Source organism: Myotis nattereri (genome assembly GCF_964212035.1).
Source record: "Myotis nattereri genome assembly, chromosome: 5".
NCBI lineage: Eukaryota > Metazoa > Chordata > Mammalia > Chiroptera > Vespertilionidae > Myotis > Myotis nattereri.
The window spans coordinates 7,609,544-7,634,788 of record NC_138080.1 but is presented as its reverse complement, the minus strand read 5'-3'; the positions used below and the strand labels follow the sequence as shown (position 1 = coordinate 7,634,788).

The following is a 25,245-nucleotide window of genomic DNA, read 5'->3' as shown; positions in this document are numbered from 1 at the left end:
AGTTCTTTAAGGTTTAAGACAGAAATGATGAATACATTCCATTTTATTTATGCCACTAATCACAACACCACAAGTCACTTACCAAAAGATTCTGTAAGGTGGACAAAAGGAGGTAAACTAGGGATCTCAAAACTGAAAGGAGAATCCAGTGGGGAGATCCCTGGGGTGTTTCTTTCCCCTGTGTGGATTTGGGGTTATTTGTGCAGTAACACACACCAGCCATAAGAAAAGCTAAGGGCCAGGAAAGGGTGGGACAGCATGACAGAAACCTTCTTACCATATGCCTGCTCTGAGAGAAGCTGCACTCCTCAGTCCTCCAAAATTCACTGAAGAAGCTGGCTTCATTGACGGGAGGCTATTTTTCAAGCCCTTTCCCAGCAGTAAGGTGGCCCCTGTTGAGCATATGGGCCAAGATATCTCAACTCAGCATTGCTGACATTTAAGGCTGGGAAATTCATTGTTTTTGGAAGGTGTCCTGTGCCTTATAGAGTGTTTAGCAGCATCCCTTTCCAGAGACTTTATAAACTCAACTACTATTGGAATCACAGTCCACTAAAGTGAGCCAGATATGCATTCTGACTTGTCAGGTTGACTACCTGCTAAATTAGACTTAAGTGGGAACCAGAGCCTTAAAAATTTGTACTCAAAATGCACAGGATACAGTCCGAAATTACTTGTTACATTGAGAACCAGGAAAATCTCAACTCCAATAAGAAAAGACAATTAATAGACATTAAGCTAACACATTGTTTGAATTATTGGACAAAGATTTTAAAGCAGCTATCATAAAAATTCTCCATTGAGCAATTATGAACACACTTGAAACATATTTAACATATTAAAGTGCAAGTAACCATAAAGGAAGAGAAATTATTGGCAATATATTACAGATGTTCCTCAATTTACAATGAGATTACATGTCAATAAACCCATCATAAGTTGAAAATACAAGTAAAAATGCATTTAATACACATAACCTACCAAACATCATTCCTTAGACTAGCCTAACTAAAACATGCTCAACATTTACATTAGCCTAGATTTGGGCAAAATCATCAAACACAAAGTCTATTTTATATTGAAGTGTTGAATACTTCATGTATTTATTGAATACTATACTGAAAGTGAAAAACAGAATGTTGTATGGGTATCACTTTGATATGGCTGTAAAGTAAAAGAATCATTAGGCCAAACCATTATAAGTCAGAGATCATCTGTAAAAGACAAGGGATTAATATCAAGAAATATAAAGATTTCCTAATACCACACATTCATAGCTTCCCCCATTGTAGACCTCAGTACCTTATAATTAATTTTGCTGTGATTCTAAAACTTCTTTCAAAAAAGTAAAACCTATTTAAATATATGCATGGAGGAAAGGGATGGGTGGAGGTAGAAGAGGGTGAAAGGGAGATAAATAGTGATGGAAGGAGACTCGACTTGGGGTGGTAAACACACAATACAATATACAGATATGTATTGTATAATTGTATAAATGCAGCCTATATAATTTTATTAACCAATATCACCCCAATAAATTCAATTAAAAAATAAAATAAATCCCGGGGGAAATAATTTTATGGAAAGGACCACATCCAAATACAGGATTAAACTACAACAAATATATATCTCCCCCAAAATGGATACACACTTTGAATAATTATAAAGGCAGTGTTTATTAAAATACATTTTATTTTCAGAGTGTAACAGAGTCATCTGTTAAAGTGTGTATACATCTTGCGGGGGTGGGGGGTACCCTGTATTTATATGAAACACCTAGAGACTGTCAAACTACCTGTTTCTATATAACTCGTGAACTAAGAATGGTTTTTACATTTTTTTATGCTTGAGGGTAAACAAAAGAATATGTTGTGGGATGTAAACTTCACATGAAATTCAAATTTGTATTTGGAAATAATGTTTTCTTGGAACGCAGTACTGTTCATTTGTGTATACATACTGTCAGGACAGCACAACTTCAGGGGCATAGTGTACCTTCCCACCCTTTCTTCTGATAGTAATATAACTTGCTTTGTTCAATGTCACATTAGTAAACAGGTGAGGAATTTTGCTTGCACTTTTCCTTAATACTGTGTCCTATGACCAAACCCGAACTTGCTGGCTGGATGTTGGGAGACACGGTATGAAGTTATCCCCATTGTATCAGCCAAGAACCAGCCACCTGACCCGGAGTGAGACCACTGGAAACCACCAACCACAGCTGACCTGGGTTTGAGGACACCAAGAGTCTATCACCCGGGAGGCAGGCTGCTGAGACCTGCCTCCACGTGCAAGTGAGCGAGTGGTGACCTCAGGGCCCCGGGGGTGTCCAGATAGCGGGTGGAGAGGAGCACCAACTGGTGCCTGAGACACAGGGGCAAAACCACGTGTTTAGGGTTCCAGCACGGGCGCGAGGCGCTGGCGTTGGTGCTGTCAAGTGTCGCGTGCGCTAGCGCCATCACACATCGCGAGGCCGCAGCCATGGTGAGTCCAGCGGGCTCCAGCCACCGCACCCCCGGGGCCTTCAGCCTCATGGCCACCCCGCCCTCCTGCCGTGGTGCTGGGCCTGGAGCTTCGAGCAAAGCCTCGGGCCTCTTCCTGCTGCTGCTGCTCCTTCTGCCCCACAGGCACCGAGACAGCGAAGGGATCACCTTGAGCCAGGATGTGGGTAGGACCCCTCCCAGCTGGGTTGGGAGTGGTTCTGGAGGCGCATCCTCCCTCCCCTTCCCTTCCTGGTTGGAGAGCCCTTTCCCTTGCCTTACCTTCCCTCCTCGCCCTCCCCTGTTCTCTCCTATCCTTCTCTCCACTTTCCTATTAGCCCAGCCTCCCCTTCCCTCCGCCCCTCACCCCCGCCCCAACACACACACTTCTAGTGCACCGCCAGATCCTTCCTCCCTTTTGCTCATGGCCTGGCCTGCTCCTGCATAGCTGCTACTCACACACTCTGTATCTCTCCACTCAGCCTGTGGCCAGCGTCACATGCAGGGGAAGGTCGTAGGGGGCGTGGACGCCCCTGAGGAGAAGTGGCCGTGGCAGGTCAGCGTGCACTATGGGGGCTTCCACGTCTGCGGTGGGTCCATCCTCAATGAGTACTGGATCCTGACAGCAGCCCACTGCTTTAGCAAGTGAGTGGTGCTGGCCATTCCGGTGGAGGTCCAGGGACCTTGAGGCTGACCATCCAAGACAGGTCGAGCTGGGACTACATGGAATTGGAGAGAGAATGGGTCCAGCACACAGCTCCATCCTCTATAACTTCTCCCGACACAGGGCTGAGGGGTCCTTAGGACCATCTGTTCTTTGAGATAGGTGCGGAGCCAAATCATAGGATGAGAGGTGAGGAGAGGAGACACACCATAGGACAGCTGAGATACATCACAGGAGAGACTGGAGGGGCCACATCATAGTATGAAAGGAGAGAAGACACATCATAGGATGGGAGGAGAGGAGACAGTCATAGGAGGAGAGGAAATACATCACAATAAGATGGGAGGAGGGAGACTAAGAGGCTGAGAGGAGAGGGGACATATCAGGAGGGAAGGAGAAGAGACGCATAACAGGGTGAGAGCTGAGGAGAGACTTACTTCTGGACAGGCCACTTTACACCTGACAAGCTCATCCTAGGCTGTTGGTGGCCAGCAGATCCTGATGGTTTCCCAGATTCTCCATGGGCCCAGGTCAAGACCTCTTTGGGGGAAATTCTTCCAAACAACCAAGTCCCCACTGTCCTGCAAGGGATTACTTTTCCACATCTTGACTGAGAGCCTGAATACCAAGCTGCCATGCTCCCAGGCCTCCCTGTGTCGGTGAGCTAATGGTGGCTCCTCTCCCCAGGTTCAAGGTGCTTGAGCCACTGTGCCTTTGTTCTCTGTCCCACAGGGACAGGCGCACTGAGGCATTTGATATGTACGTGGGCCTCGTGGACCTCAAGCTCGCAGGCCATCATACCCAGTGGTTTGAGGTGAATAAGATTATTATGCATCATACATATGAAGTGTTCCACCCTATTGGAGGTGACGTCGCTCTGGTGCAGCTGAAAAGTCCAATTGTATTTTCTGACTCTGTACTCCCCATCTGCATTGCAACCCCAGACATGAACCTTGAGAACCTTACCTGCTGGGTTACAGGATGGGGACTCATCTCCCAAACAGGTAAGAGAACAAAATGCAGCATCAGTCCCTTTTTTGGAGCTTGTGGAAGGATGGTGGCTCTATGGCACTAAGGAAAGAAAGTGTTGCAGGTATCTGAGGACTACAATCCCAACCTATTTCTCTGTCAGTGTGGAGTTTTGATTTATCCCTGGCTGGCTTTGTTGTATACAAAGAAATAGTTACTTCTACTTTGAGTGTGGACTTAATATTTAGTTTATCAAGACCAAAATTTTCAAAGTAAAGTTTCCTAAGATAGTAAATTTAAAGTAATCTTTTTAGCCTATTAAAAAAACCTACCAGTTATTCTCATTTTGTACCTAAAAGCCTTGTATTTTCTTTGTAGGTTTGTACTCAGAATTTTTATGGCTAAGTAAAAGATGTTTTTAATTTGCATTTGCTAATCAGTCATAGTTTTGAGTTTTGAGCATTGACCTTGTTTCTAGCCACCTCATAGAACTAATTTTTAATAGCTAGTCAATTGATTATTGGACTGTTCTATATATTCTTTTTCCTTTGAGATTTTTCAGTGTTCTTTATTTTTTTAAAAATATTGTTGAGAGTATTACAGATGTCCCCTTCCCCCCACCCCCTCATTGTCCCATCCACCCAGTTCCTGCCTCTGGTCCAGGCCTTCACCACCATATTGTCTGTGTCCTAAGTAATGCATATATGCATACAAGTTCTTTGGTTAATCACTCTCCCCTCCCTTCCCTCTGAGATTCATCAGTCTGTTCCATACCCCGGTTCTATTTCATTCATCAGTTTATTTTGTTCATTAGATTCCTTGTTCATTTTTTTAGATTCAATTGTTGATAAATATGTATTTATTGCCTTTTTATTGTTCATATTTTTTATCTTGTTTCTTTTACTGCTGCTGCTTCTTTTTCTTCTTCTTACTAACTGCTTTTCTCCTGCTGCTTTTAAGATTTTTCTCTTTGTCTTTAACCTTTGTCATTTTAATTATGATGTGTCTTGGTGTGGGCCTCTTTGGGTTCCTCTTGTTTGGGTTCCTAGACTTGTAAGTCTATTTCTTTCACCAGTTAGGAGAAGATTACTGTCATTATTTCTTCAAATAGGTTTTCAATATCTTGCTCTTTCACTTCTCCTTCTGGCACCCCCATAATGTGAATTTTGGTGTGCTTGAAGTTTTCCCAGAGGCTCCTTACACTATCTTCATATTTTTTTATTATTCTTTTTTTTTTTTTTTTTTTTTGCTCTTCTGATTTGGGTATTTTTTGCTTCCTCATATTTTAAATCATCGATTTGATTTTCAAAATCCTCTATTCTATTGTTGAATCCCTGTAAATTATTCTTTATTTCAGTTAGTGTATACTTAATATCTGACTGGTCCTTTTTCACATCTCTTGAAATTCTCACTAAGATCCTTGAAATTCTCACTAAGTTCCTTGAAGCTCTCATTATTAAGATCTTTGAGCAACCTTATAACCATTGTTTTGAATTCTGTATCTAGTAGTTTGCTTGCTTTCATTTCATTTAGTTCTTTTTCTGGAGATTTCTTCTGTTCTTTCATTTGTGACATGTTTCTTTGTCCCCGCATTTTGGCTGCTTCTATGTGTTTGTTTCTATGTATTAGGTAGAGCTGCTGTGTCTCCTGGAATTGGTAGAGTAGCTTTGTGTAATAGGTGTCCTGTAGGGCCCAGTGGCTCAGTCTCCTCAGTAACCTGAGCTGGGCACTCTAGATGCACCCCTGTGTGGGATGTGTGCACAGTCTTGTTGTAGTTGGGTCACTGGGAGAAGTTGAGCCTTGATTGCTGTTGGGTCACTGTGAGAAGTTGACACTCCAGGCCAATTGGCTGTGAGGACCACCCCTATACAGGGGACACCCCTATGGAGCAGGACTTGCTTCAGTGGGGCTTTGGTGCTCACTGAGTCTTCCTCTTGAGTGTGTTTCTTGTGGATGTGAAGAGTTGTAATCTGGTATGGTCTGAATCTGTCCACCAGGTGCCCTGGCTCTGAGGCCTCCCAGGAGGTGCAAAGTCATTCACTACCTGAGGCCACCCATCAGGAGCTACAGAGCAATCTGCATATGGCTGCTACTTATGTTGGGCTTGAAAGTGCCCAGGTGAGGCCAAGCTGTCTTGGGCCTCTTATTGATAGGTATGGGGCATGCTCACACCAGCTTGTCTGAGGAATTTTAGAAAAGCCTGAAGCCTGATCCAGGACAGGCCATTCAAATGGAAAAGCCACAGAAAACAGCTTGGATGGGGCTGCAAATTGGATGGTATGGGGCCTCAGGGAATAACCAGGGCTGAGTGGACAGTGTGAATCAGGACGATGGAAACTCAGATAATGGCTGCCGTGAGCTCTGTCACAGGGGAGGTCTCAGCATAGGAACAATCACCCCTGAAAGCACCTCTGTCTGGAAGAATGCAGCTCCTGAGTTCTTACTCTGATGCCAGACAATCCAATTTCTCCCTTTATGTCCATAGATCCTAAGCCATTGCCCCAGTGCTAGAGCTCAGAGGGAGCAGGACCATGTAGGTTCATGTACTGGCCCTTTAAGAGGACTGCTTGGGATGTCAGCAGCCTCCGAATCACTGAGCCATAATCCTCACTGGTTTTCACAGCCTGAAGTTACAGGAGCTTCTCTTCCCAGCACTGGAACCCTAGGCTAAGGGGTGGTCTGGTGTGGCACTGGAACCCCTTACTCCTCATGGGAGGAGCCTAGATACCCTTCCCAATTAAAAGCATGCCACACATGGGTGTAGGACCAGCCCGTTCCATGCCTACACCCCTCCTACCAGTTTTGGCATGCTTTCTTCTTTACTTCTCTAGTTGCTAGACTTCCATTCAGCCAGATTTCAGGTGGTTCTGAATGGTGGTCATTCTGTATTTTAGTTGTAATTTTGATGTGGTTGTGGGAGGCTATGAGTACTAGCGTTTACCTACACTGCCATCTTGGTTCTCTGTCCTATATTTTTTTTAAAGCATTTTTTTTTTCAAATAAGATTGCTTCATCCTTACTTTTCCTATCTTTTGTCTTTTATTTTTTTTTATTGCAGCAGCTGGAAACCAGTAAAAATGATACTAGGTCTATTTTATTTTATTTTATTTTATTTTATTTTAATGGAAATGCTTGGTTTACTATTAAGTTTATGGTTTGGTCTGGAAATTTTAGATTGATATCTTATACAAGGTTAAGAAAGTTCAAAATCTGGTATATATATATATATATATATATATATATATATATATATATATATAGTATTGAAGGTAAAGTGCTATAAAGTATAAATTAAAATTAGAATGGTTTAACATTAAAATTAAATGTAATCCCCATGGTTACCACAAAAAATAGCTGTAGAATATACACAAAAGGAGATTAACATTTCACTAGAAAAAAAAATCAACTAAACATAACATAAAACAGAATGCTGGAAATGAGGGACAAAAAAGTTTTAGAGCATATAGAAAACAAATTTCATAATGACAGGAGTAAGTCCCTCTTTGTCAGTAATTACTTTAAATGCAAATGGATTAAAGTCCCCAGTCAAAAAACAGAGACTGGAAGAACCAACTATATCCTGTCTACAGAGACTCAATTGAGATCCAAAGACACAACATCATTGAAAGAGAAGGATGGAAAAAGTTATGTCATGCAAATTGTAACCAAAAGAGAGCACGAGTGGCTATACTAATATCAGACAAAACAGACTTTAAATAAAAAAAGAGATTACAAGAGGCAAAAACATTATATATTAATAAAGGGCTTACTACATAAAGAATATATGACAATTATGAACTTTAGCAGACCATCAAAATATATGAAAGAAAAACTGACAGAATTGGAGAGACCTTTCTAGAAAAATAATTGAAGACTTTAATACCCCATTCACAAGAATAAATTGAACAACAAGACAGAAGATAAATAAGGATGGCGAGAATTTAAACAACACAATAAACCAGTTAGTAGAACACACATATACAGAACACTCCACCCAAAACCAACAGCCTACAAATTATCTCAAGCACATATGGGGCATTATCCAGGATAGATCATGTTAGGTCACAGAATAAGTCTCAATATATTTAAAAAGATAGGTATAGAGAGTATCTTCTCTGATCACAATGGGATGAAGTTATAAATCAGCTAGAGGCCCAGTGCATGAATTCATGCACCAGTGGGGTCTCTCTGTCTGGCCTGCAGGATTGGGCCAAAAGTGGCTCTCTGACATCCCCTAAGGGCCAGGCCAAGACCCCACCGGTGCACAAATGGGGTTGAGGAGGGACCATGGGAAGGCTTCAAGGCATGTCTGGCATATCTCACTCAGTCCCGATCAGCCAGACCCCAGCAGCAAGCTAGCCTACCAATTGGAGCATCTGCCCCCTGGTGGTCAGTGCATGTCATAGTGAGCGGTTGAGTGGCCTTAGCATATCATTAACATATTACACTTTGCTTGGTTGAATGGCCAACCGAACGACCAGACTTAGCATATTAGGCTTTTATTATATAGGACAGTGATGGCAAACCTTTTGAGCTCGGTGTGTCAGCATTTTGAAAAACCCTAACTTAACTCTGGTGCCGTGTCACATATAGAAATTTTTTGATATTTGCAACCATAGTAAAACAAAAACTTATATTTTTGATATTTATTTTATATATTTAAATGCCATTTAACAAAGAAAAATCAACCAAAAAAATGAGTTTGTGTGTCATAGATTCGCCATCACTGATATAGGATAACATAAAACTGGAAATTTCACAAAATTGTGGAAACTAAACAACAAACTTTTAAAAGTATATATTTTTCCCTAGCTGGTTTGGCTCAGTGGACAGAGCATTGGCCTGTGGACTGAAGGATCCTGGGTTCGATTCCAGTAAAGGGCACATACCCATGTTGCAGGCTCAATCCCCAGTAGGGATTGATGTTTCTATTTCTCCCTTCCTCTCTGAAATCAATAAAAATATATTTAAAAGGAGAGAGAGATGAAAACATCAATGATGAGAGAGAATCATTGATAGGCTGCTTCCCGCATGCCCCATATTGGGGATCAAACCCACAACCCTGGCATGTGCCCCAACTGGGAATTGAACAATTACTTCCTGATTCATAGGTTGACGCTCAACCACTGAGCCACGCTGGACAAACTAACCAACACACTTTTAAACAATCAATGTATCAAAGAAAAATATCACAAGGGAAATTGAAAGATACTTAGAGGTAAATGACAATGAAAATAATGCCATAATTTATAGGACACAGTAAAAGTGGTGCTAAAAAGGAAATTTATAACTATAAATGTTTACATTAAAAAATAAGAAATAACTCAAATCAGTAACCTAACTTTACAACTTAAGAAGCTAGAAAAAGAAGAAACTAAACCAGTGATGGCGAACCTATGAGACACAAACTCATTTTTTTGGTTGATTTTTCTTTGTTAAATGGCATTTAAATATATAAAGTAAATATCAAAAATCTAAGTTTTTGTTTTACTCTGGTTGCAAATATAAAAAAATTTCTATTGTGAGATGGCACCAGAGTTAAGTTAGGGTTTTTCAAAATGCTGATATGCCGAGCTCAAAAGGTTCGCCATCACTGAACTAAACTCAAAGTTAGCAGAAGGAAACAAATAATAGAGATTAGAGCAGAGATAAATGAAATAACGAATAGTAAACAATGGAGGTTTGTTTTGTTTTTTGAGTCTCCGGAACACTGAGTCAACAGGGACACGTTAACTGGAGCCCTCTGACCTTGGGATAATTGTGCTGTCCTTCCCAACAAAATAATCAAGAAACTGCCAACTCAATTATGACGATCCCCTCATAAACCTTCCTCTGATATTCCACAAATGGATTTTTAAATAGAATACATCACAGGAGCAGCCCACCCCGGTCTGAGGAGCAGCAGCAACATGAGCAGACCGCCCACGTCCGAGGAGCGACAGCCCTGCACAGCACACACCGGTCCGAGGAGCAGAGCCACACACAGCCTGCACTTGTCCAATGAGCAGCATCCGGGTGAGTGGCCCTTCCCCGTCTGAGGAGGGGCAGCCATGCGTGCAGCTCACTCCCATCCAAAGAGCAGCAGCCACGCAAGCAGCCCATCCCAGTCTGAGGAGCAGCAGACTTGCAATCAACCTGTCCAAGTCCAAGGAGCAGTAGCCCCACAAGCAGCCCACCACATCAGAGGAACAACAGCAGTGTGCAGCCAGCCCCTATCCAGCAGCCACATGAGCAGTCCACCCCAGATCAAGGAGTAGCAGCTGTGTGTGTAGCCAGCCCCCATCCAAGAAACAGCAGCCTCGTGATCAGCACACCTTCTGTCTGAGGAACAGCAGCTGTGTGGAAGCCTCCCCCCACCAACCAGAGGAGCCACCACAGCTGTGAACAGCACTTACCAGAGGAGCTGCAGCCAACTGAGGAGCAGCTGCTACCACAACCGCCGAAGGAGCAACCACAGCCCGAGGAGCCACAGCCACCCAAGGAGCAGCCCCTGAACGACTCAACATCTAGATATGTCGTTGAGATCAGACATGGGTAGACAAAGAAACCCCCAAAGGAAAGAAATGGAGAACAGGCCAGAAAAGCAGCTAAGTACAACAGAGGCATGCAACATGACAGAAAAAGAATTCAGATTAAGGGTCCTAGAGTGCATAAACTGGATGGAGGAAAAAATCAACAACTTATGCAAGAATCAAGGAGAAACGGATGAAAAAAATCAACAACTTATGTAAGAATCAAAAAGAAATGGATGAAAAAATCAATAACTTATGTAAGAACCAAGAAGAAATGAAGAGTGATATAGCTGCAATAAAAAACACCACTGAAAGTTTCAACAGTAGACTAGGAGAAGCAGAGGACCAAATTAGCGAATTAGAAGACAGGGAAGAAGAACACACCCAAACTGAACTGAAATTGGAGAAAAAATTTAAAAGACAGGAGGAGAGCCTAAGGGGAGCTATGGGACAACATGAAACAAAACAACATAGGAATAATAGGGATACCAGAACAACAGAAAGAGGAACAAGGATTGGGAAACCTATTTGAAGAAATAATATCAGAAAACTTCCCTGAGGTGGGGAAGAAGAAAGTCACACAAGCACAGAGAGTCCCAAACAAGGTGAACCCGAAAAGACCCACACCAAGACACATCATAATTACCATGGCAAATGTTCAGGATGAAGAGAGAATCTTAAAGGCTGTAAGAGATAGATGGAAAGTTACATACAAGGGATCTCCCATTAGATTATCAAATGATTTCTCAACAGAAACACATCAGGCCAGGAAAGAATGAATGGAAATTTACAAAGTGATGCAAAGCAAAGGACTGAATCCAAGAATACTCTATCCAGCAAGGCTCATTCAAAATTGAAGGGGAAATAGGAAGCTTCACAGACAAAAAAAGGCTAAGGGAGTTTATCACCACCAAGCCAGCAATGCAAGAAATGCTAAAGGGACTGATGTAAAAAGAAGAACTAAAAAGCTCAGAAAGAAAACAGCCACAAAAAAATAGAAATGACTACAAACAAGTACCTTTCAATAATAACTTTAAATGTAAATGGACTAAATGCTCCAATCAAAAGACATTGTGTGGCTGACTGGATAAAAAACATGACCCATATATTTGCTGTCTACAAGAGACACACTTCAGAATAAGGGACTCACACAGGCTGAAAGTGAAGGGATGGAAAAATATCTTTCAGGCAAATGAAAATGAAAAAAAAAAAAAGTTGGGTCAAATACTTTATATCGGACAAAATAGACCTCAAAGTGAAGGCCATAACAAGAGATAAGGAAGACCACTTCATAATACTAAAGGGATCAATACAACAAGAGGACATAACCCTGATAAACATATATCCACCCAATGCAGGAGCATCCAAATACATAAAAAAATTCCTGGAAGATATCAAGGGAGAGATCGACAACAATACAATCATAGTAGGGGACTTTAATACACCACTGACATCATGGGTTAAATCTGCTAGACAAAAAATCAGCAAAGAAACAGCAATCTTAAATGACTCACTGGATCAGATGGACTTAATTGACATCTTCAGAACATTTCAGCCCAAAGCCACGGAATATACGTTCTTCTCAAGTGTTCATGGGACATTTTCAAAAACAGACCACATATTGGGTCACAAACAAAGTATCCCCAAATTCAAGAAGATTGAAATCATACCAAGAATCTTCTCAGACCACAAGGGCATAATATTAGAAATAAACTACAATAAAAACAACCCAAAATACTCAAACACTTGGAAGCTGAATAGCATGTTATTAAATATTGATTGGGTTACCAATGAGATCAAAGAAGAAATTAAAAACATCCTGGAAACTAATGACAATGAAAACACAACAATCCAAAACCTTTGGGACACAATGAAAGCAGTCCTGAGAGAGAAGTTTATAGCTCTACAGGCCTATCTCAAAAAACAAGAAAAAATGGAAGTAAATCATCTAACTCTACATCTCAAAGAATTAGAAAGAGAGCAACAAGAAAAGCCCAGAGTGAGCAGAAGGAAGGAGATAATAAAGATTAGAGCAGAAATAAATGACAGAGAGACCAAAAAAAACAATACATAAGATCAGTGAAACCAAGAGCTGGTTCTTTGAAAGGATAAACAAGATTGATGAATCTCTAGCCAGGCTCACCAAGAAGCAAAGAGAGAGGACCCAAATAAACAAAATCAGAAATGATAGAGGCGAAATAACAACAGACCCCACAGAAATACAAACGATTGTTAAAAAATACTATGGACAGCTCTACTCCAACAAACTAGACACCCTGGAGGAAATGGACAAATTCCTAGAAAAATACAACATTCCAAAACTCAATCAGGAAGAATCTAAAAATCTCAACAGGCCAATAACTATGGAAGAAATTGAAGCAGTCATCAAAATGCTTCCAGCAAACAAAAGCCCAGGGTCAGACGGCTTTACAGGGGAGTTTTACCAAACATTCATGGAAGAATTAAAACCTATCCTCCTCAGACTACTACAAAAAATTCAAGAGGAAGGAACACTTCCTAGTTCACTCTATGAAGCCAGCATCACCCAAATATCAAAACCAGGTAAAGACAACACAATGAAAGAGAATTACAGGCCAATATCCCTCATGACCATAGATGCCAAAATCCTCAACAAAATCTTAGCAATAAGATCCAGCAGTACATCAGAAAGATCATACACCATGACCAAGTAGGATTTATTCCAGGGATGCAAGGATGGTACAATATCCGCAAATCAATAAACATGATACATCACATAAACAAATTGAAAGAAAAAACCACATAGTCATATCAATTGATGCAGAAAAAGCATTTGACAAAATCCAACACCCATTTTTGATAAAAACTCTCAGCAAGGTGGGAATAAAAGGATCATACCTCAACATAATAAAAGCCACATATGACAAACCCACAGCCAACATCATACTCAATGGACAAAAACTAACACCATTTCCCCCAAGAACAGGAACAAGACAGGGATGCCCACTCTCACCACTCCTGTTCGACATAGTACTGGAAGTATTAGCCATTGCAATGAGACAAGAAGAAAAATAAAAGGCATCCAAATCAGAACAGAAGAAGTAAAACTGTCCTTATTTGCAGATGACATGATATTTTACATAAAAAACCCTAAACACTCCATCAAAAAACTATTAGACTTAATAAAAGAATTTGGCAATGTAGCAGGATACAAAATTAATGCCAAGAAATCTACGGCATTTCTATACACCAATAGTGAACTTACAGAAAGAGAGACTAAAAAAACAATCCTATTTACCATCACACCAAAAAAATTAAGCTACCTAGGAATAAACTTAACTAAAGAGGTAAAAGACCTCTACTCAGAAAACTACAGGATGTTGAAAAAAGAGATAGAGGAAGACATAAACAGATGGAAGAACATACCATGTTCTTGGATTGGTAGAATCAACATATTAAAATGTCCATACTACCCGAAGCAATCTATAAATTCAATGTACCTCCCATTAAAATACCAACGGCATATTTCACTGACCTAGGACGAACTCTCCAAAACTTCACCTGGAATAAAAAAAGACCCCGAATAGTTGCAGCAATCCTGAGAAAGAAGTACAAAGTAGGTGGGATCTCAATACCAGATATCAAGCTGAATTACAAAGCCACTGTTCTCAAAACTGCCTGGTACTGGCACAACAACAGACATAGATCAATGGAATAGAATAGAGAGCCCAGAAACGACCCGAACCAATATGCTCAATTAATATTTGACAAAGGAGGCATGAACATACAATGGAGTCAAAACAGTCTCTTCAATAAATGGTGCTAGGAAAATTGGACAGATATGCAAATCAAAACAACAATGAGGTACCATCTCACACCTGTCAGAATGGCTGTAGAGGATGTGGTGGAAAAGGAACACTTGTGCACTGCTGGTGGAAATGCAGGCTGGTGCAGCCACTATGGAAGACAGTATGGAGTTTCCTCAAAAAACTACAAATGGAAATCCCATTTGACCCCATGAACCCACTTCTAGGAATATATCCCAAGCAACCAGAAACACCAATCAGAAAGGATATATGCACCCTTATGTTCATAGCAGCACAATTCACCATAGCTAAGATCTGGAAACAGCCTAAGGGCCCATCAATAGATGAATGGATTAGAAAACTATGGTACATCTACATGATGGAATGCTCTGCTGCTGTAAAAAAGAAGGAATTCTTACCATTTGCAACAGCATGGACGGAACTGGAGAGCATTATGCTAAGTGAAATAAGCCAGTCAATGAAGGAAAAATACCACATGATCTCACTCATTTATGGATAATAAAGACCATTATAAACTTATGAACAAAAATAGATACAGAGGCAGAGCAACCTCGAACAGACTGTCAAACTACAGTGGGAAGGCTGGAGAGGGATGGGGGTCTGTAGGGGGCAGTAAGAGATCAACCAAAGGACTTGTATGCATGCACATTACATAACCAATGGACATAAGACACTGGTGGGTATGGGAGGCCAGGGGATTGTTAAGGGCGGGAATAAAAGGAGACATATGTAATACTCTTTGGAATACTTTAAGCAATAAAACAATTTAAAAAAGAAAACAATGGATGAAATCAATGAAATAAAAAGTTGGTTCTTTGAAAAGATCAACAAAATTGACAAACCTTTAGCTAGATGGGCTAATTAAAAAAGTTACAACTCAAATTACTAAAATCAGAAATGAAAGTGGGGACATTTTACCAATTCTACAGAAATAAAAATTAAGAGAGGACTATGAACAACAAGTTGAACAAATTCCAACTAGATGAAGTGGACAAATTTCTAGAAACATAAAACCAAGACTAAATTATGAAGAAATAGAAAATCTGACTAGACCTGTAACTAGTAAAAAACTAGGAGCAGCAGACTTCAAAATCAAAATCTTTCAACAAAAGGAAGCCCTGGACCAAATGGTTTCACTGGTGAATTCTACCAAACATTATAGAAGAACTGGTCCCAATCTTTTTCAGATTTTTCTAAAAGCTGAAGAGGACAGAACACTTCCTACCACATTCTATAAGGCCAGCATTACCTTTAAACCAAAGCCAGACAAAGAGACTACCAGAGACGAAAACTGCAGATCAATATATTTTATGAACATTGATGCAAAAATTCTCAACAAAATATTAACAAATTCAGCAACATATTAAAAGGATTATACACCATGACCAAGTGAGTTTTATTCCTGGAATGCAAATATAGCTCAATATATGAAAATTTATCAATGCAATACACCACATTAACAAAATGAAGGGTTAAAAACCACACGCTCATTTCAATTGTTGCAGAAGAAGCAGATGACAAAATTCAATACCTTTCACACACACATACACACACACACACACTCAACAAAATTGAAATAGAAAGAAAATACCTCCACATGATTAAAAGCCTTATATGAAAACCTACAGCAAACATAAAATTCATGGTGAAAGACTGAAAAGCTTTTCCTTCAAGATCAGGAACAAGGCAAAGATGCCTGCTTTACTGCTTCTATTCAAAGTAGTACTAGACGTTCTAACCAGAGCCTTTAGGCAAGAAAAAGAAATAAAATACATCACATTGGAAATGAGGAAGTAAAATTATTTCTTTTTGCAGTTGATGTGATCATATATGTATAAAATCCTAAAAACTCCTTAAAAAAACCATTAGAACTAATAAATGAATTCAGCAAAATAGTAGGATACAAAGTCAACACACAAAAGTCAGCTTCACTTCCATACACGATGAAGCATCTGAAAAGAAAATTACAAAAACAATTCTAGGAGGAACCAAGATGATGGCATAGGTAAATGCCTATACTTGCCGCCTCCCACATCCACATCAAAATTATAACTAAACCACAGAACAACCATCATTCAGAACTGCCTGAAATCTAGTTCCATGAAAGTCCTACAACTAGGCAATTGAAGAATAAACTGGTAAGAGGGGCAGGGATGCAGGGCAGAGTCCTGGACCTGGCTGGTCCCACATCCAGGTGTGGCAGTTTGAAATCAGAAGGGGTATCTTGTCTGTGGAGGTTTTCCCTGAGGATCGAGGGGTCCCAGCAGAACATCAGACCCCAAAGCTCAGGGTTCCAGTGCCAGGAACAGAAGTCTTTGGGCTGTAAAAAATAGCAGGGATTGTGGCTGAGTGACATGGAGGATGCTGGAGTCCCAGGTGTTCCTCTTAAAGGGCCTGCATATAAACTTACTCAGAATCACTCTCTCTGAGTGTCGGCATTGGGGCAGCAGCTTGAAAAGAACCACGGACATTCAGAAAGGAACTAACTTGTCTAGAATCAGGGTGAGAGCTGGAAGAGCAGCTTTATTCCAGACAGAAGTGCTAGCAGAGACTATTGTTCCTTTGGTGAGCCACCCCACCTCCAACAGAGTCATATCTGACTCTACATCAACCTGCCTTACACTTTTCACCCCAAACTGGTGATTCCCTGAGAATCCCCCACCCCTCCCTAATTGTAGGTTCACCCAAGCCATTTTCAGTGGCTTTTCCATACAACTGGCCTCTGTTGCCCTATGATTCAGACTTTCCTAAAGTCAAATAAGTAGCAGCTGGCCCATACCTCTCAATAGGTGGCCACAGGCCTATAACTAGTGGCAGCCTGCTTTAGTTCACATCTTGGCCTCTCCTGGGCACCTCCTACCCAACCCAAGTATCAGCCATCTGCCAATGTTTCTGTAGCTTATGCTGTGTGGCCTGAGGGAGGACACAGGTAGTGGCTGACTTTGCACCTCTAGGGCATCCCCAGAGCCAGTACACCCAGTGGTCAGCTTCAGATCATGCAGGATTACAACCCTACTATCTCCTCAAGCAACACACTCAAGGAGCAGACTCAGTAAGCATCAATGTCTCATTGAAGCAAGTCCTGCTCAATAGGGTTAGCACCTGCACAGCAGCTCTTCCTCTGTAGTCACAACCAATCCTCACAACCAATTGGCCTGGGAGTCAATCCCTTCCAGTGATGCCAATCAAGGCTCAACTACAATAGGACAGTACACACAGTTCACAAAGAACACACCTGGAGTGCCCAGCTCAGGTGACTGGGGAGGCTGAGTCTCTGGGCCCTACAGGACACCATCTACACAAGTCCAGGAGACACAGCAGCTCTACATAATACATAGAAACAAACACAGGAAAGCAGCCAAATTGCGGAGATAAAGCAACATATTGCAAATGAAAGAACAGGAGGAATCTCCAGAAAAAGAACTAAATGAAATGGAAGCAAGAAAACTACCAGAGTTCAAAACAATGGTTATGAGGATACTCAAGGAACTTACTGAGAACTTAAAGGAACTTAGTGAGAACTTCAAGGAACTTAGGGAATAACTTCAAGGAAATTAGAACATCAACAACATAAAAAGGACAGTCAGAAATAGAGGCTACACTAACTGAAAAGAAGAATTTACAAGGAAGCAACAGTAGAGTAGAGGACACCATGAAGCATATAAGGGAGCATATAAGGAATATAAGGGAGCAAAAAATACCCAATCAGAAGAGCAAAAAGAAAAAGGAATCCAAAAATATGAAGATAGTGTAAGGAGCCTGTGGGACAACTTCAAGCATACAAACATTCGCATCATGGGGGTGCTGGAAGGAGAGGAGAGGGAGCAAGAAATTGAAAACCTATTTTAAAAAATGACAGCCCTGGCTGGTTTGGCTCAGTGGATAGAGGCTGTGAACTGAAGGGTCCCAGGTTCGATTCCAGTAAAGGGCACATGCCCAGGTTGTAGGCTTGATCCCCAGTAGGGAGCATGCAGGAGGCAGCCAATCAATGATTCTCTCATCATTGATGTTTCTATCTATCTCTTTCTCTCCCTTCCTCTCTGAAATCAATAAAGATATATTAAAATAATAATAATAATGACAGAAAACTTCCTTTACCTGGTGAAAGAAATAGATAAGTTCAGGAAGCACAGAGAGTCCCAAATGATATGAACCCAAAGAGGCCCACATTATTATTAAAATGCTAAAGGTTAAAGATAAAGAGAAAATATTAAAAGTAGCAAGAGAAAATCAGAGAGTTACCTACAAGAGAGCACCCTTAAGACTGTCAGCTAATTTCTCAACAGAAACTTTGCAGGCCAGAAGGGAGTGGCAAGAAATATTCAAAGTGATAAAAAAAAAAGCAAGAACTTTAAGCAAGATCACTCTACCCAGCAAAGCTATCATTTACAATTAAAGATTCAGATAAAGATCTTCACAGACAAGAAAAAGCTAAAGGGGTTCATCACCACCAAACCAGTATTACATGAAATGTTGGAGGATCTTCTTGAAGAAGGAGAAGAGGAAGAAGAAGAAGAAGAAGAAGAAGAAGAAGAAGAAGAAGAAGAAGAAGAAGAAGAAGAAGAAGGAGGAGGAGGAGGAGGAGGAGGAGGAGGAGGAGGAGGAGGAGGAGGAGGAAGAAATTAAAAATGAACAATAAAATGGCAATAAATACATACTATCAATGAATTTAAAAATCAAAATAAGACCAGCTGGCATGGCTCAGTGGTTAAGTATCATCCTATGAACCAGGAGATCACAGTTTGATTCCTGGTCAGGGCACATGCTCGGGTCGCAGGCTCGATCCCCAGTATGGGGTGTGTAGGAGGCAGCTGATTAATGGTTCTCTCTCATCATTGATGTTTCTATCTCTCTCTCCCTCTCCTTTCCTCTTTTAAATCAATACAAATATATATTTTTTATTTTTTATCAGTTTTTTTATTTCAAGAAAAATGATTTTAAATATAATAATGTTACATGCAATAAACATTAATATTTTTAAAAAATTATCTTAAATATAATAATGTTGCATGCAATAAACATTAATATCTCAAGAAAAACTATTTTAAATATGATAATATTACAAGCAATAAACACCAATTATTCAAGAAAAATGATCTTACATATAAAAATATTACATGAAATAAACATTAATATTTCAAGAATAAAAGGATTTTAAGTATAATAATATTACCCAAACTGTACTAACATAGTATTATATCACAAAAGTTGTAGGTAATATAAAAAATCTGTAAATAACAAGATTAGTTCTATTATCTTCTAGAATATTTATCCCCTCTGGATCTATTTTTGTTCATCAGTTTATGTTGTTCATTATATTCCACAAATGAGTGAGATCATATGATATTTATCTTTTCCAACTTGCTTATTTTGCTTAGCATGATGCTTTTAAAGTCTATTTTGTCAGATATGAGTATTACTATTCCAGTTTTTTTTCTTTTCCATTTGCATGGAAAATTTTTTTCCATCCCTTCATTTTCATCCTGTGTGTGTCTTGTTTTGAGGTGGGTCTCTTGTAGACAGCATATAGTTGGGTCATGTTTTTGTATCCATTCAGCTATCCTATACCTTTGATTGGAGTATTTAATCCATTTACACTTAAGGTTATTATTGAGAGGTACTTATTTATAGTCACTTTAATTCTGTATGGCTAGGTTTCTCTCTCTGTTTCTTCTTTTTTTTTATGGTCTGGGAAGCTCTTTATTTGACTGCCTATTTTGATATGATATTGAATGATAGTCTTGCTTGATATAGTTATCCTGATCTCAGATCCTTGCTTTCCATTATCTTGAGAACTTCACACCAATCCCTTCTGGCCTGTGGAGTTTCTGATGAGAAAACAGGTGTCAACCTTATGGGAACTCCTTTGTAGGTAACAATTTTCTTTTCTCTTGCTGCCTTTAAGATTCTCTCTTTGTCTTTATTTTTTGGCATTTTAATTATGATGTGTCTGGGTGTGGGCCTGTTTGGGTTCTTCTTGTTTGGGATTTTTTGTGCCTCCTGAACTTGTGTGACTTTTTCCTTTACCAGGTTAGGGTATTTTTTCTGTCATTATTTCTTCAAACACCTTCTCTATTCCATTCTCCCTTTTTGCCTCTTCTGGCACAACTACTATTCTAATATTGTTAGGTTTTACATTGTCCCACAGTTCCCGTAAGCTGTCCTCCTGTTTTTTAATTGTTTTTTTCTTTTTGGTTCTCTGATTAAGTGATATTTTCAACTCTGTCTTCTAATTCACTGATTCAAACCTCAGCTTCTCCTACGCTGCTGTGTATTTCTTCCAATGTGTTCTTTATTTGTGTTATGTCATTCTTTATCTCAGACTGTTCTTTTATCATAGTTACTATATCTTTTTTCATACTGTTGAGCATTTTTAGCATCATTACTCTGAACTCTGTTTCTGATAAATTTCTTATCTCTGCTTCATTTATCTCTTCTTCTGGAGAATTCTCTAGTTCTTTCATTTGGGGCTTGTTTCTTTGTTTCCTCATTTTGGTTGTCTGGGTTTGTGACTATGTTTTAGGTCAGTGATGGAGAACCTATGACACACGAACTCATTTTTTTGGTTGATTTTTTCTTTGTTAAATGGCATTTAAATATATAAAATAAATATCAAAAACACAAGTCTTTGTTTTACTATGGTTGCAAACATAAAAAAATTTCTATATGTGACATGGCACCAGAGTTAAGTTAGGGTTTTTCAAAATGCTGACACGCTGAGCTCAAAAGGTTCACCATCACTGTTTTAGGTAGATCCTCTATACCTCTCAATCTCTAGTGCAGGACAGTGTTAAAGGCTGTTTCTGACTAATTGGATCAGGCAAAGACTCAAAGCCTCCAGAGACTTCCTCTTGCAGTGGTTCTCAACCTTCTGGCCCTTTAAATGCAGTTCCTCATGTTGTGACCCAACCATAAAATTATTTTTGTTGCTACTTCATAACTGTAATGATGCTACTGTTATGAATCGTAATGTAAATATCTGATATGTAGGATGGTCTTAGGTGACCCCAGTGAAAGGGTTGTTTGACCGCCAAAGGGGTCATGACCCACAGGTTGAGAACCACTGGCTACAGACTAAAAGGATTCCAACTTGAATTGCCCCCAGGCAATCATTCTCAGATGTGGTCAGAGTTTTTTTCTACAGTGTGGGGTAGTTGCTTCTGCCTGGAGACTAGTTGTTACTTTCAATCTCTTAAGTGGACTGGGCAAGTTGTTTTCCAATAGGGTGTGTCAACTGTTTTCTCCCCAGGCAAGGCAGATGTCTATATGGGAAAGATGTCCTCCACTGTGTGAGGGAATGACTCAGCCCAGGAAACTTGGGGTGTCTGCCTTCTGAGCTCTATCCCTGAGTCCCTAGTCCTGGGTTCTGCTCTCACAGCTCCAGTCCACTTCACCCTCCCTCTGCCAGAGCACAAGGTGGGTGGCTCCACAGGGAGTTTTTGTGCATTGGCCCTTTAAGAGGGTACCCAAACTTTCAGCTGCCACTCCCTGGCAGACAGCACCCACTACTTTTCACAGCTAGATGTAATGTTGGTACCATCCTTAGTTTGGTGCTCTATGCTCAGGAGCCCAGCTATAGGCTTCAATCCCAGAGTTCTCAGTACACCCCTCCCCCACCAACTGAGATATCTCTCTTGGACTTCAGTTCTGTCTATGGGTGCCTGGCCAGCCCTTTCACACTTTTGCCCTCCTACCAGTCTCTATGTGGTCTCCATCTTCGGTCCTTGGGTATCAGGGTTCTCTCCTGTGAGTTTCCCATTGATTATTCAGGAAGCCTTTCCATATTTCAGTTGTAATTCCAGCTTGTTCCTGGGAGCATGTCTGTGCAGCAGCCTCCTACTCTGCCACCATTCCAAATATATACATTTTAAATCAAAATAAACAAATAAGCAGAACAGAAACAGACACATCAATACAGAGAACATATTGATGGCTGCCAGATGTGAGGGGATTTTGGGGGGATGGTTGAAAAAGGTGAAGAGATTTAGAGGTACAAATTAGTATTTATAGTGTAGTCATGGGGATGTAAAATACAATATAGGGAATATAGTCAATAATCCTATCTAATAATAGACAAACATGGTAACTGGTTGTACCTTCACTACACCTCCCATTGGCTAATCAGTGTGATATGCAAATTAACTGCCAACAAATATGGCGGCTATTTGTACACTGTAGGCAGGGTGGGACAGCGCCATCCTGCCTTCCCTGCTGCCACCTGGGCCCGCTATCCCAGGGTGGTGGGCATTCGTGTGCGACCCAACCCGGGGCGGCCGGGCGGGGCAGCAGCAATCCGCTGACCCGCCTGGGTGTCCTGTGTGTGACCCGACCCAGGGTGGCACCCTAACCCCTGGATTGGCCCTGCCGTGTATGCAACCCGGGGAGGCAGGGCAGGCACCGAGGGATTGGGCCTCCCATCTGCCACCCAGGCAGTGTGCCTAAACCAGCAGGTGGTTATCTCCCGAGGGGTCCCAGACTGTGAGAGGGCACAAATGGGGCTGAGGGACACCCCCCTACCCCTCCTCCCCCACCAGTACACAAATTTTTGTGCATTGGGCCGCTAGTATTCTAATAACTATGTATGGTGTCAGATGGGTATGAGATTTTTTTAGATGATCACTTAATCCTATATAATAAAAGGCTAATATGCAAATTGTTCCCTTGACCAGGAGTTCAACCAGGAGTTGGACTGGGGGCGAGGCCAGCTGGCCAACCACCTGCAGGCACTCCCCCTGGATGGCCCTGCCCCTGATTGGACCCCCTACCCTAATCAAGGGTGGGGCCAACTGGCCAACCACCTGCAGCCACTCCCCCAGCTGGTCCCGCCTCCAATCATTCCCCCCGACCCTAATCAGGGGTGGGGCCAGCCTGCCAACCACCCACAGCCCCTCCCCTGGCCAGCCCCTCCCCTGATCAGCAGCTCCCACCCTGATTGGGGGTAGGGACAGCCAGCCAACCACCCAAAGCTCCTCCCCCTGACCAGCCTGGCTCATTCAGCCCTGATTGGGGTGGACCAGCTGGACCCCACCCATGCATGAATTCATGCACCAGGCCTCTAGTAAGTTTTATAATGTCTAATTATAGGGGTGTACACCTGAAACTAATATAATATTGTATGTCAACTTTAATTGAAAAATGCTTTTAAAAAAGAGGTACAAGGTACACAGAGGCCAGATGCCTGTTTTTGGGAGAGATTTTGGGAAAGTTCAAAGCATGAAGCAAGAGAGGCCATTTGTATGGAAAAGCCACAGGAAACAGCTTGGGTGAGCTCACAATTTGGGTAGGTTGGGATCTCAAGTAGTCACCAGGGCAGGGCACACAAGTGTGAGCCAGGCTGATGAAGATTCAGATATGGAGCCTGCCTGACAGCTCTGTAGGGGTGGGGTCTCAGAAAAGAAACAATGGTCTTTACCAGCACTTTTGTCTGGCAGAAAGCTTCCCCTGCAGCTTTCTGATGCCAGATAATTCAGTTTCTCCTCATATGTCCCTGGTTCCTTTCAAGCTGCTGCCCCAGTGCTGGAGCTCAGAGGGAATGAGTCTGAGTAAGTTCTTCTGTGGGACCTTTAAGATGAACTACCTAGGACTTTCTCACTCAGCTCTCTGTCTCACTCAGCCACAATCCCTACTGGTTTTTTATTTTTATTTTTTTATTGATTAAGTTATTACATATGTGTCCTTATCCCCCTATGTGTCCCCATATCCACCCCACTCATGCCCTCACCCCCCTGTTGTCTGTGTCTATTGGTTAGGCCTATATGCAGGCATATAAGTCCTTTGGTTGATCTCTGACCCTTACCCCCACCCTCGCCTACCTTCCCTTTGAGGTTTGATGGTCTGATCAATGCTTCTCTGTCTCTGGATCTGTTTTTGTCCATCAGTTTATGTTGTTCATGATATTCCACAAATGACTGAGATCATGTGGTATTTATCTTTCTCTGACTGGCTTATTTCACTTAGCATAATGCTCTCCAGTTCCATCCATGCTGTTGCAAATGGTAAGAATTCCTTTTTACCGTAGCGTAGTATTCCATTGTGTAGATGTACCACAGTTTTTAATCCACTCATCTACTGAGGGGCACTTAGGCAGTTGCCAAATCTTAGCTATTGTAAATTGTGCTGCTATGAACATAGAGGTGCATATATCCTTTTTGATTGGTGTTTCTAGTTTCTTGGGATATATTCCTAGAAGTGGGATCACTGGGTCAAATGGGAGTTCCATTTTTATTTTTTTAAGGAAACTCCATACTGTTCTCCACAGTGGCTGCACCAGTCTTCAGTCCCACCAGCAGTGCACAAGTGTTCCTTTTTCTCCACATCCTGGCCAGCATTTGTCGTTTGTTGATTTGTTGATGATAGCCATTCTGACAGGTGTGAGATGGTACTTCATTGTTGTTTTGATTTGCATCTCTTGGATGATTAGTGACTTTGAACATGTTTTCATATGTCTTTTGGCCTTTCTTCTGTCTTCTTTCAAAAAGTATTTAGTTCCGTTGCCCATTTTTTGATTGGGTTGTTTATCTTCTTTTTGTTAAGTTGTATGAGTTCCCTGTAAATGTTGGAGATTAAATTCTTCTCGGTGATAACATTGGCAAATATGTTCTCTCATGCAGTGGGCTTTCTAGTTGTTTTGTTGATGGTTTCTTTTGCTGTGCAAAAGCTATTTATTTTGATGTAGTCCTATTTTTTTATTTTCTTCTTAGTTTCCATTGCCCTAGCAGCATTATCAGTGAAGAAATTGCTTTGGCATATGTCAGAGATTTTGCTGCCTGTGGATTCCTCTAGTATTTTTATGGTTTCCCGTCTTATATTTAAGT

The 25,245-nt window shown here is 41.1% G+C and overlaps 1 protein-coding gene across 1 annotated transcript in view; it reads left to right on the top strand.

Annotated features, from left to right (window-relative positions):
- Positions 1-2,481: 2,481 nt before the first annotated feature.
- Positions 2,482-25,245, top strand: part of PRSS38 (serine protease 38) — a gene marked incomplete at both ends in the record, with an annotated part of 68,878 nt that continues 46,114 nt past the window's right edge. The window contains 3 exons of the mRNA XM_081091303.1: positions 2,482-2,668; positions 2,963-3,125; positions 3,877-4,148. Coding sequence (XP_080947429.1) covers positions 2,482-2,668; positions 2,963-3,125; positions 3,877-4,148 — 622 coding nt within the window. The remainder of the gene's footprint in view (positions 2,669-2,962; positions 3,126-3,876; positions 4,149-25,245) is intronic.